This window comes from Siphateles boraxobius, unplaced genomic scaffold (genome assembly GCF_051911475.1).
Source record: "Siphateles boraxobius isolate OS27281-9 unplaced genomic scaffold, OSU_SipBor_1 1, whole genome shotgun sequence".
NCBI classification, from domain to species: Eukaryota; Metazoa; Chordata; class Actinopteri; order Cypriniformes; family Leuciscidae; genus Siphateles; species Siphateles boraxobius.
Genome location: NW_027508699.1, coordinates 28,348,303 through 28,360,853, shown reverse-complemented (window position 1 = coordinate 28,360,853; position 12,551 = coordinate 28,348,303). Strand labels below are relative to the sequence as shown.

Sequence of the window (12,551 nt, the reverse complement as noted above, 5' to 3'; positions counted from 1 at the left end):
AATTTTCCACCTTTTTTTTCAAATCGGTTGCTTGAATCTCTGTAGTACAGCTGAGAACAGCTTCTCTTGTTTGCTCATGAATGTCATTTACAAGCTCTTCCATTGACCCTACAATTGCTTGGACAGTACTCTCAGCAACACCTGATGCTTGCAATTGTGCTACAACAGATCCACACAGGTTTAACAAATGATGCTTGTCAACAGAGGTCCGGCTAGTTACTGGATTGTCTGTACAGACTGCCTGAGAACTTGAAGGCTCATCACCTTCACTTTGAGCGTCCACATTGTCAATAGTATTTGGTGAACAAGTGGCCTTGTGCAAACGAACGAGGTGTTTATTTGGTGAACAAGCGGCCTTGTGGAAACGAACAAGGTGTTTTTTGAACCCTGAATACGTACAAAATGATAAAGAACATCCCGGTTGTCCACATTTCAAACGTAATGTCTTTCCTGGATATAATCCATGGTGAAGTCTCAAATGCTGACAAAGCAATGCAGAACTTTTTTGGTGTGCCTTACAAATAAAACATATCAGCATACTTGCAAACAAGGATGTGTTTCACCTCAAGTATTAGTGTGAAACAGCCTTGCTCTGAGTTCTTTTACTCTGGGACTTTCCTTGGCACTTCCCAAGTCAATGTTAAACACTGTGGTTTGGATGAATGTGTAGAAGCTGTTGAGGGATTCATGGTAGTTAACACTGAAGATGAAGTGTGCTTTGAAAAGCTCATCGAAAGCTGCCAGGGATGTTTGCGCCTTGCAAGGGATGGCCTTCTGGTCAAGGATGACATAGAACCTCTGAATGTTGTTCTTCTGTTCACCAACACATAGGAGGAAGGGCTGTCCTGGTTCCAAGCTCCCTAGGAAGGCCTCAACACTGGCTCCAATCTGTGACAGATACAGAGACATAAAATATTAATTTAAGTTACGCAACACAAGCAACAGCAGTATGAGAACAAGTGGATGAAATACATTAAACACGGAATACCTTGAGATATCTCGCCACATGGTTGACAGCTTGATATGAGCTAATTTTAGCACACTTCTTGTGGCCTTTTGACGTAGGTGGGAGCAGGTGAACCAGCAGTAGAATGCTTGACAGGTCACTGTCCCAGCCTAGGAGCAAAGTAGAATTAGGTGTAAGATGTTCAGAAACATTTCTATCTTAAAATATTTAATAAAAAAAAAAATACAGATTATGCCAAAGACAAAACTTAAGGAAAGAAGATAAGAATCTGTTGTGTAAATGGTTTAACGGCAGAATGACACACACTTACCAGACTCATTTGCGTTTTGCAGCGCAGACAAGAGTTCATCAACATGCTCATTAGAAGTCCGGTTCTTGCAGTCTGCCAGGAGCCTGGGTTTGAAGTATGTCGGCCATTTTGCCAAAAATCTGCTGGAAACCTCTTCTCCAAACATCATGGTGAAATCTTGGTCAATCTACAGAAGAAACACCTTAAGTCCTTGATACCGAAAGTATATTGAGTCATAATTGTTCACTTCAAAAATAAGCAGATCAAACAAAGGTATGTCTTTCTTACCAAGCCGGGGATGTCGAGAAACCGCGGAAACACATCCAAGACTGTCGCAGAGTTTTGCTGGTCCTGAACTAGCGTCTGGCGGTATTGAAATGTTGCCATCATCTTATCTTTGACAACTGACACATCAGTTGAATGTTTCAATAAGGATATTGCCTCACGGCATTCCTCGCCGAACAGTTGCTTGTCAGCCAGGAGAAAATCCCTCTTGCTCTTTGGACCATACGTAGTGCTGGTGGAGGATCTACGGGATTGAACTGCAGTGTTGCGCTGGACGGTCTTTATCCTCCAAGCCAAGTAGCCAGAACCACTCTCTGCATCATAATAGTGTTCCTGTAAAACCCAAAAAGAACAAAAGTATGCAACACAGGGGTCACATCACCTCATTGCAACATTAGAAGAAATTAAGAACATACAAATTCTCTTCATATATTGCGATATAAGCCATTAATAAAAAAAACTTACATATCCGTTTCCAGAGTATGGATCTCTAAGGTTGGGAAATAGAGTGGTGATGCCAACAGCATATTTTGTTCGCACATGGGCTGGTGGTATTCTCCTTTAAAAGTAGAACATATATTATTGTTCAAGCTTTTTCCCCCTTCAAGAGGGATACAAATATGGACTTATAGCCTATCAAACAAAACTTAATAAATATACAAAAATAAGACTTGGAATAAGAATAAAATTGTGAGGGAAAAACTGTCATCTAAAAAGTAAAGTTAATTAGTAAATTAGTTAAAAAGTAAATTAGTACCCTAATGTTAACACTTTACTTGAAGGGGTGTGCATAAGACTGTCATGACACCTTTATAATCATGACATGACACGTGTCATGAATATGAAGAAGGGTTTATGCATGTTTATGACAACTGTCATTAAGTGTCATTAGCTCAATTAGGACATTTTAATGCAAATATGACATTGTTTGAGATGTCTTTGTTATGACAACTTGACATAAACCAATACATCATAACCTGTCAGTGTCTTGGTAATGACAACTTGACATTCCTAAGACGACATAAATATGACATAGCCGATTAATAATCAAACTTAAGAAACCACTTAGTTTTATGGGTTTACATTAAACTGTCATGTGGTTGGTTTTGACATTGGCTGTCATGAGGCCATTATAACAGTGTCATGAATGTTTTTCTTGACCTCAACTACAGTGGTACAAATTGAATTTGACATTAAAATATCATTAAGTGTTAATACTCTGTCAAATTATTTTACAACAGTGTCATGTATGCTTTTCTTGACCTCAACTACAGTGGTACAAATTGAATTTATCATTAAAGTGACATTTAAATGACAAATTAAAGTTGTACCACTGTAGTTGAGTACAAGACAATTTATGTTGTTTTGTTAATGTCAAGTTGTCACGACAAAGACAGGCGAAAACCGTTGGGGGCCATCTTTTTTCAAGATATGTAGACCTAACGTTATGTAGCTGCTATAATATCGGGAAAATAGTAAAATGGCAGCACGGCAGTTTTCTAGCTGGTTAGTAGGTCAATAACGTGACTCAAAAGTGAAATTTGTACATCTTACAATACAACTTACCAGGTTGTACCATCTCCTCACTAATCCTTACCAAGAGAGGTTTTTGTTCCTGTCTCGACGTGTGAATGAGACATATTCGCGTGTGCCGCGCTCATTTAACGTTACACACCCAAAGCCAGTAAAGTTAACGTTACATGTGCACCTGATTTAGTTGGTTAAGCTAACATTAGTTTAAGTTAGGTAACGTTAACGTTAGCTGAAAACCTCACATAAAACGTGTCGCAACTATTTGAACGTTAAGCTACCTTCGTCCAGCTGATGTCACCAAAACATATCCTTACCCTGAAAAGAAAATGCTAACGTTAACGTTACTTAGGTCTAATTTGACTATGGTTAATGGACCACTTTAACGTTACTGGTTGTTCTGATTTCCCAATAAGAAAATTCTCACTGTATTTGTTCCATACATTGAGCGTTACGTGAAATTGTACACATAAAGTTACCCATTTGAGCGTGGTAATAACTGTTGCATGGTGAACTGGTTAGCTAGCACTATCAAACTAACTAGGATATTATGCATTAGCTGACTTAATGTCACCTGTCGAAAAAATAGCCCCACCACTACAAATATAATTAAATAAACCTAAGTTACTTGTTTAAATTTACTTACATGTGAATGCTCCCACTCACCATAGTGTCCAGTCCGATCAAGTCGAGCGAAAAAAATAGCTGTCTGGTTTCGCGCCTCACTGCAGAGGCAAGTGTTCTCTTCACGTAGTGCACGTGATCAGCTCTGGGGCGCTGGAGAAATCGCCCCAGGAGGGCGGGTCTCTGGAGCAGCTTAGCCAATCGCTGATTTAAGATATAAATGTTTGACATAAACTGTAGCCAATCAGCGAGCTCAAATCTAGTCAGCTATGGGCGATTCTACAGCGCCCATGCGCACCACTCCACTCCACTACTAAATAAAAGGACTTTGGCAATATTCAGATTTTTTAAGTGTTTTTAAGAGGTTTTGGATGGAGAGAAGGGTGGATGCTTGACGGATGTCTTGAGGAAGAGCATGCCACAATGCTAAAATACCCATGGTCCCATGATACAGCCCCACCTAAGATATTTTTCACCAGCCGCCCTGAAACATACACTGTAGAGTTAAACCATCAATATGAGATTTAACTCCCAGTGACAACACCAACTCTTTTTGAGGAACTCGGCCTTCAAATCTAGTCCCACGCCGCACTCTATCAAGAGCGCGGCCCGAGGATAGTGACGGGAAATATTGGCCAAGTTCGGGCATAGAATCCAAGTTAGAGGACTCACAGCCTTTCAACACGTGTGTTTTTTTCCCGCGCTGTGATGAGTCGTTCATGAACGATCCGTTCATTGGCTCTGTCGCGCGACAAATGAACAAAAGACTCGGAAGGTCAAGTAATTATTAATGTTCCCTGTAAATTATTTTTGACTGCATTATAATGATTTCTTTATTCAGAAAATGATCAAGATTGCGTTGGTGGATGTGTTCGGGGAATTTGCCTGTTAAAAGTATAACATTTAAAGCCCCTGAAATGACTATAAAAAAGATTAGTTAATTTTGATAAACGAGATTGAACAATAGAGTCAGTTAAAGGATTCGAACTTTCCATCACGGGCGCGACATGGGGGCGTGGCAGTATCGACGATTCCATTTTTTATTTTGATTTTTGAGTTTGTGAATTAATTTCGATCGTTTTCGATTCGAAATCGTGACACCCTTACTAACAGAGCACACTCTCATAAAGCGCAGAAAAGCCGCTTGAGTGTTGAATGTAAGAAATGTGTCCGCAGGTTTGTGCCCACTATCTGCCCGCTCTGTTAAACGATCAAAAAAGCAGGTTATGAATGTAAGTCTCGTGCCCGCCAGAGAGCTTTCATGCTTGCTAACACAAACCTCCCCTCGGGCTCCGCCCACGCGTTTAAGTGTTATCACAAAACGCAGGGCATTAATAAGACGCTCCATTCGCCCCCTAGCGGCTCACATAGCTGCGTCGGAAACTATCCCAGGGATTTCAGAATGGGTGCTGAGCACAATAAAGCAGGGCTGTACACTTCAATTCATTCGCCGTCCCCCATGCTTTCAAGCCCGGAACGCAACGATAGTGAATGCGGAAGTAGCACACCTACTTCACGCAGAAATAGCAAAGCTGCTTTGCAAAGGGGCTATAGAAAAGGTACCGCCTTCTCTGAGCGAGTCAGGTTTTTACAGCCGATATTTTCTCGTACCCAAGAAGGACGGAGCCTTCAGACCTATCCTAGATCTGAGACATTTGAACAAAGTGCTTGCGAAAAGACTGCTTACGGCCAGGAAAATCCTCGCGCACGTTCGCCCGAGGGACTGGTTTATTTCTCTAGATCTGAAGGATGCCTATTTTCAGATTCAGATAATACCCCGTCACAGACAATTTTTGAGATTCGCCTTCGTTGGTCAGGTATATCAATACACCGTCCTGCCGTTCGGCCTGTCCCTAGCACCCCGTACATTTACGAAGTGCATGGATGCGGCGCTCGCCCCCCTGAGAAGTCAGGGGCTGCGAATAATGAACTATCTGGACTATTGGCTGATATTGGCACAGTCAGAGACAGAACTGCTATCTCACAGAACAGTGCTTTTCGGTCACCTGGAAAGCTTTGGTCTCACGGTCAACTGGACCAAGAACTCATTACTGCCCAGCCAGTCTGTCACAAGCTAAGCTTGGTGACCGAAAATGAATTACATGGACTTGACACACATGCACACATCACTACCTGATTATGCCGGCATTTACCATCTTTTAAATCAGAATGGTTTTGTGTAATTGTTTTCCCTATTTGAAGTGAGTTTGATATATATATATATTTGTCTGTTTGCTCCAACATGTTGTTCAATTTAATTATTCTTTTTAGAAGAAAACTTCACAAGCCAGTTAATTACAGTCAGAATTACCTTTTATTTCTTGTAAGAATTCCCCCAAAACTTTGTTTTGGCTGTTGGCCTTCTAGTGTTGCACCATCAAACAGTCTGTCTGATTCAAACAGGTTTTTGTAGCATTAGCATAGCCCTAATTGGACTGATCCATTTGTAGTTTTGTCCGGGGGAGGGGGAATAGCAGCTAAACTATTTTTCCTTTTCATTTTTTTTTGTTATGTTTCTTGTGTGTGTGGTTAAGTACTCATGGGTTTACACAGTGTTATTTGTGAATATTATGTTTAGTGTTTCATTATTTTTATTTTTGTGTATAATATATTGCATGTTTGGAACCTGCTTGTTCATTTGGTATAGGCCGAGAGTGGAGTTAGCCCATATAAATAGGGAGCTATAGAGCTTATCAAGTCAGTCTTAGTTTGTTTGAGGCCAAAGGTGAGACCCTGTTGCAAATTGGACCAAATTATTTGGTGTAGCCGTTTTTGCACATTGTTGCAGTTTTGTTTCGTTACGTTTGTTTGTATTTCAGTATGTGACCATGTACATATTTTTTTAATTTTTCATCATAATAAACCACAATTTGGGGAAACACTGAACCTCTCTCCAGCTTTTTTAAAATTATCCTCTAAGACCACTGGGCCATCTCTTACACAGTCAATTTCCTTTTTAGGAATAGAACTGGACTCGGTGACCATGACGGCTCGTTTATCGACACAGCGAAGTCAGAAGCCAGAGAAATCAGCCTATAGCCCCTACTTTTATACGCTAAGCCACGCCCATTCCGGCGGGCTGTGACGCTATGAAGGCGCGGACGCCCTTCATTGGGCGTGACGTCACGCCGGGCTCACTGGTAGGCTGCAGCAGTTGCCCGCAGGGCAGCCAATGAGCACGCGAGATGGCCTGCTTTAGGTCTGCTAGCTGCTGCACTGCGTTGACAATGAATACAAAATTAAGGATAATTTATTGGCTTCAATATCTCGAGAAGATGAATCTTTCCCGTAGCGTAAGCTAAACTTACGCAATACTCGTTCCCTCTCTAGAGAGAACCGAGGTTACGTTAGTAACCGAGTATCGTTTTTTTCTCTCTCACATTCTTCAACTCAGAGTAACAATGTCAAAATGGGCAATTATTACTCTTTTCTTCATGGCACATAATTTAGGTAAGAAGAGCAGTCTTTTTCATCATTTACATTTTATTTATTTGAGTATCTGTAAATGATTGTTAATTTATGCTTCATCTCCTCCAGTGTCCCGGGGACAGGACCGTGTTGATCAGCCTTTAAAGGGGAAATGAAACGTCCATGTTTTGGCACTGGTAGTAGCTACATATATTAGAAAAATACGGGATACGAGGGAGAGAACTTACTATTATTATACTAGGTGAATAAACATTGATTTTATATTTGATGTCTTTTTGCAGTGATGTTAACATGCTTTAAATTGCTAATGGCTTTATAAAAATGTTAGGCTAATGACGGCGCTGACCGCGCTGTTAACGTCACTAATAATATAAAACTTATTTTAACAGCACGGGTCTATTCAATCTAAATAATTAAGTGAAAATAATAATCCAACCGCTAAAAAGCACATTTCCAAATAAGCACATAAATTCCATTAGTAAAGATTAAAGATTAAATGCATTCTTACCGGATTCAGTGCATCTTGAATTTATATTTTTTGTCTGATCTGGGAGATTCGAGTAAGGCCTTCTCATTTATTATGTGTCGAACTCCTGGCAGGTGTAGCTCATACCTGTCAAAACTCCCGTTTTCCCCGGGAGTCTCCCGTATTTCACATCCATCTCCCGCCCCCTTCCCGTTTTGTTATTTCTCGCGTGAAACTTCAGTAATTTGTATGGCCCAAATCTCGTTAAATTCAGGGATGCAAACGGCACACTTTATTTTAATGCAAACATGTTGTTAAATGCGTAGTTTATTCCAAGCGCGCTGCATCTTTTTTATGGGCATGATGCTCAATTTACAAATTAATCACTCTTTTTTTTAGTCGATTCTGTTCAAAGTATTCATCAAACAAGTCGGCAGATCTGTCTGAATCGGTTCGCGAATCAGTTTGAATGATCTGTTCAGTTTCCTGCAAGCACTGAATCACTGAAGCGCTTTCAATTCACACTCGACTCGGAGTCGTAACTGGAAGATTTAAGAACATCAAGAGCGTTGGATGAAGTGGCCGTGGACCTACAGTAGGCTACTAATAAAGTTCACTAGCTATAAGTTAGCATTAGGTAGTTAATGCTTACAGCTGTTAGCTAACAATGACTGTAGGCTACCTAAAGTTAGTTGTTCGCTGGATCGACCAGCTTACATGCATCTTTCACTGTATTTTACTGAACTCAGCACAGAGCATTTAAAGCCAACCAACCCCGTGACGTCACCGGCAATGTTCCCTCTAAGCTGCGCGCGTGGGCGGCGGCGCGCTTCTGAAGCCGCGGCCTCGCAGAAAATAATATAATGCCATACAGAGGACCGACGCGAAATGTGTGGGGAAATCCATTTGATTGTAGTTTAAGTGAGAAATAATTTCAGTGCTCTGGTCAACCGTAATAGAGTGAAAACTGGTGAATGCAGTTTACAGGTTTCATAGAAAGAGAATGATGTGAGCACGTGTGATTGGCAGTGACTCTTGTGTGCGGACCAAATAGCTCAATACGAGAGGCAACGAGAATCGCAAAGACATGTGAAATAAAATCACATCATGATGTTTTAAAGAAGAGTGGTTTGATTAAAGTGGTAGAAATAACGGTTGATGGACACAGAACGGTAACAATTACACACCAACCCGTGTGCAAATTCAAAATACATCATTAGTTTAAATTGATGTTTTTGTGTGTGGGGGAGTTTTAGGCACGGTTAGATTACTATAAAAGAGTTCACATATTCACTTTTCTTGAAAATATTTAGCTATTAGATCTATTTAAATGCTTCAGTATGTTTTCATATTATAATAATATAATATGTAAAGAAATTGAAGCATTTAAACTGATATAACACTTCAAATAGGCTACTTCAATTCGTTTTCTTTTAAATATTATATTATGCCTATATATTTTATTATATTATAAGCCTAAATAAAGAATCTCACAAAGGTATTGTTTAGGTTATATTAGGCCTATATTTTATTATAGGCCTATTATAAGCCTAAATAAAGAATCTCATAAGGATATGGTTTAGGGCTCATTGTTATTAAAATGTTAGAAACCCCCTGCTAAAGAAAATATTGGAATTCATAAGCAATAAACAATCATTTAACTTTGATGGTTTAATGCTTCCTGAACACAATTAATTGACTGTACAAAAACACTTTATGGTTTTCCCAAACCATCTCAGTGTAACAGCTCACTTTTCTTTCATACTATATTCTATTATTGTAAAGAATTGAACTGTCCTGCAGAAGATTTTGTAAATTATTTTTCATAGGATTTCTTGGTAAAGACTGTACAGTTAACAGCATTGTAAAAAAAAATATTTTGTGACCTAAAATGTGCTTCATTTAGTGACTTCTTAATTAACTGCTTGTTTCTCAAAAATATGATTTATTACCAATAAGTTAATGGTCAAATAAAATAGAAATGGAACATTCAAGTTAAAAGTTACAACTGAATGTTGAAACCATTGTGTTTCTACGTATGCTGTACAGGTCAGGTATTAAGAATATTTTTGCTCAGGTGGCGAAAAGAGAGGAGGGAGGAGGGAACGAGTATTGCGTAATGCTTACGCTATGGGAAAACTCCTTTTCTCGAGAAATATTGAAGTCTTTATGTAAAACGCATTGCAGCTGCACAGCATACAGCAATGAGCGAGGCAGCTCGGTCATTGGCTGTGCTGCGGCAACTTGCACGAACCAATGACGGGGCGACTCTGAACCCGCTTCCAATGAGCGTGCTTCGCGTCCATGCGCGTCAGAGCCCGCCAGGATGGGCGTGGCCAAAGGCTATATATTGGGCGCCCCGTCGTCTGAGTTCTTTAGGTTCAATCGACTGAAGCAAATTGACCAAGCACAGCCACGGCAGATTACGCAATACTCGTTCCCTCCTCTCAGGGAACCGAGGTTACGTTAGTAACCGAGTCGTTCCCTTTCGAGAGGTCTCTCCTATTGCGTAATGCTTACGCTATGGGAACGCCATGTAAAACGCAGTGCGTGCTGACTTCCCATCTATTAAGCCGGAGGCCGGTGCCTGAGCTTTTTGAGCGAAGTAATTATCCAACGAGCCAGCCGAAGGCGGGCTTTATAAAGGGACAACGTGGAACGGCCCAAAGGGCGTCCAAATATACACACAAGCACATTTCTATGTACTGTTATGTATGAAAAATCCTCCATATCAGATGCAAAGATGTGATTTTATGAGGGAGGAGATAATGCTCAGCCTATGCATAGTTAGACCGACAGTATGTTAGAGTGCAATGAGGGGACCTGTAGGTTATAAAACCTGATAAATGTGGACGGTGAGGCCCAGCCTGCAGCCGCACAAATATCTTGAATGGGTATCCCACTCGACCACGCCCACGAGGAGGCCATGCCTCTCGTAGAGTGAGCTCTGATGCCCAAGGGGCACTGAAGGCCCTTGGCCTCATAAGCCAGCGCTATAGCATCAACTATCCAGCGCGATATTCTCTGCTTTGATTCAGCCAGACCCTTAGTGCGGCCGCCAAAGCATACGAACAACTGCTCTGTCTGTCTGAACGGGGCAGAACGTTCCAAATATACTCTGAGTGCCCTGACCGGGCAGAGTAAATTGGCGTCACTTTCGTCTGCTGGGGACGATAGCGCGGCCAAAGATATCACCTGTGCTCTGAAAGGAGTAGAGAGCACTTTAGGAATATACCCGTGTCTTGGCCTGAGGACAACCCTGTTGTCGTTAGGTCCAAACTCCAGGCAGGTAGCGCTTGATGACAGCGCGTGCAGGTCGCCCACTCTCTTGACCGAGGCGAGAGCCAGCAAGAGAGCAGTTTTGAGCGAGAGCTGTTTAAGGTGCACAGTTCGGAGGGGTTCGAACGGGGCACGCTTAAGTGCGTCCAGGACCGTGGTCAGGTCCCAAATCGGCACCGAGGGGGGGCGTGGGGGATTTATCCTCCTGGTGCCCCTCAGGAAACGAACAACTAGGTAGTTTTTCCCTAGTGTGCGTCCTTCGACCGGCTCATGTGATGCCGCTATGGCAGCCACATATACTTTGAGCGTGGAGGGGGTGCGGCCTGCCTCCAACAGCTCTTGTAAGAAAACGAGCACACTCGGTACTTCGCATGTGTCAGGATTCAGGTTCCTGGGCTTGCACCAGTCACTGAACACCTTTCATTTCTGGGCATATAAGCGCCTCGTAGAGGGCGCTCGTGCCTCAGTGATGGTTCTCAACACTCCACTGGGGTGGTTCCCGGGAATCCGTTGAGGGGCCACGCATGGAGGGCCCACAGATCGGGGCGGGGATGGAGGATCGTCCCGTTGGCCTGCCTGAGGAGATCTAGCCTCAGTGGGATCGGCCATGGGGCAGATTGTATCATCTGCATCAGTTCTGGAAACCACGTCTGGTTTTTCCAGAGTGGGGCTACCAGGAGCACTGCACATTTCTCCTCCCTGATCCGACTGATGACCTGGGGTAGCATCGCAACCGGAGGGAAGGCATACAGCGGGCGGCTCGGCCAGACTTGGGCGAGCGCGTCCGTGCTCTTTGAAAAGAAGAGGGGGCAGTGCGTATTCTCCTTGGAGGCAAAGAGGTCGACCTCTGCTCTGCCAAAGGTTTGCCATAACCACTGAACCGTCAGGGGGTGGAGAGACCATTCTCCTGGGAGAACTTTGTCTCTGGACAGCATGTCCGCTCCCTGGTTCAGAACGCCTGGCACATGCGCTGCTCTCAGCGAGCGCAGGTTGCGCTGGAACCATAGGAGGAGCTCCCTGGCCATCGAGTGCAGGGAGCTCGATCTGAGTCCACCCTGACGATTTATATGCGAGACTACCGTCATGTTGTCCGTTCGGACTAGGACGTGCTCGTCCTTCAAGTACGGGAGCAGGGCTCTGAGAGCCAAAGCGACCGCTTTCAATTCCAGACAGTTAATATGTAGGCGCTTCTCCGGGTTTGACCAAAAGTCGGAGACAGGCCTGCCCTCGTAGAGGGCCCCCCATCCTATTTTGGAGGCATCTGTCGTGATCATTTTTCTCCTTGTGTTTACACCCAAACTCACGCCGGACTGATACCAGTCGACAGCTTTCCAGGGCGTCAGGGCTTTTATGCAGCCGTGATTTGCCCTGATTAAAAAGTGGCCCGAGCGCCACGCGCGAGTGGGGACACGGCTTTTAAGCCAGCGTTGGAGAGGACGCATGTGCAACAATCCTAGCTGGAGTACAGCTGATGCTGAGGCCATGAGACCGAGCATCCTCTGAAACCGCTTGACGGGGGCGCGCACGCCCGCTCTGAACGATGTTGCAAGGCGCCGGATAGTGAGCGCGCGCTCTGATGAGAGGCGCGCCGTCATCTGCACTGAGTCTAGCACAATTCCCAGAAAAGAAATATTCTGGCTGGGGGATAGCATGCTCTTTGCAAAATTGATTTTTAGACCTAG

The 12,551-nt window shown here is 43.1% G+C and overlaps 1 protein-coding gene across 1 annotated transcript; it reads right to left on the bottom strand.

The window, feature by feature from the left end:
* Positions 1–314: 314 nt before the first annotated feature.
* On the bottom strand, positions 315–11,954 carry LOC143744163 (uncharacterized). The gene is made up of 6 exons (XM_077235597.1): positions 11,770–11,954; positions 2,007–2,100; positions 1,545–1,874; positions 1,278–1,443; positions 989–1,116; positions 315–888 (listed from the first exon to the last, which is right to left on the bottom strand). Exons 1-6 carry the CDS (start codon positions 11,952–11,954, stop codon positions 565–567), a joined length of 1,227 nt encoding a protein of 408 aa, XP_077091712.1. The 3' UTR covers positions 315–564.
* Between the last annotated feature and the right edge of the window lie 597 nt (positions 11,955–12,551).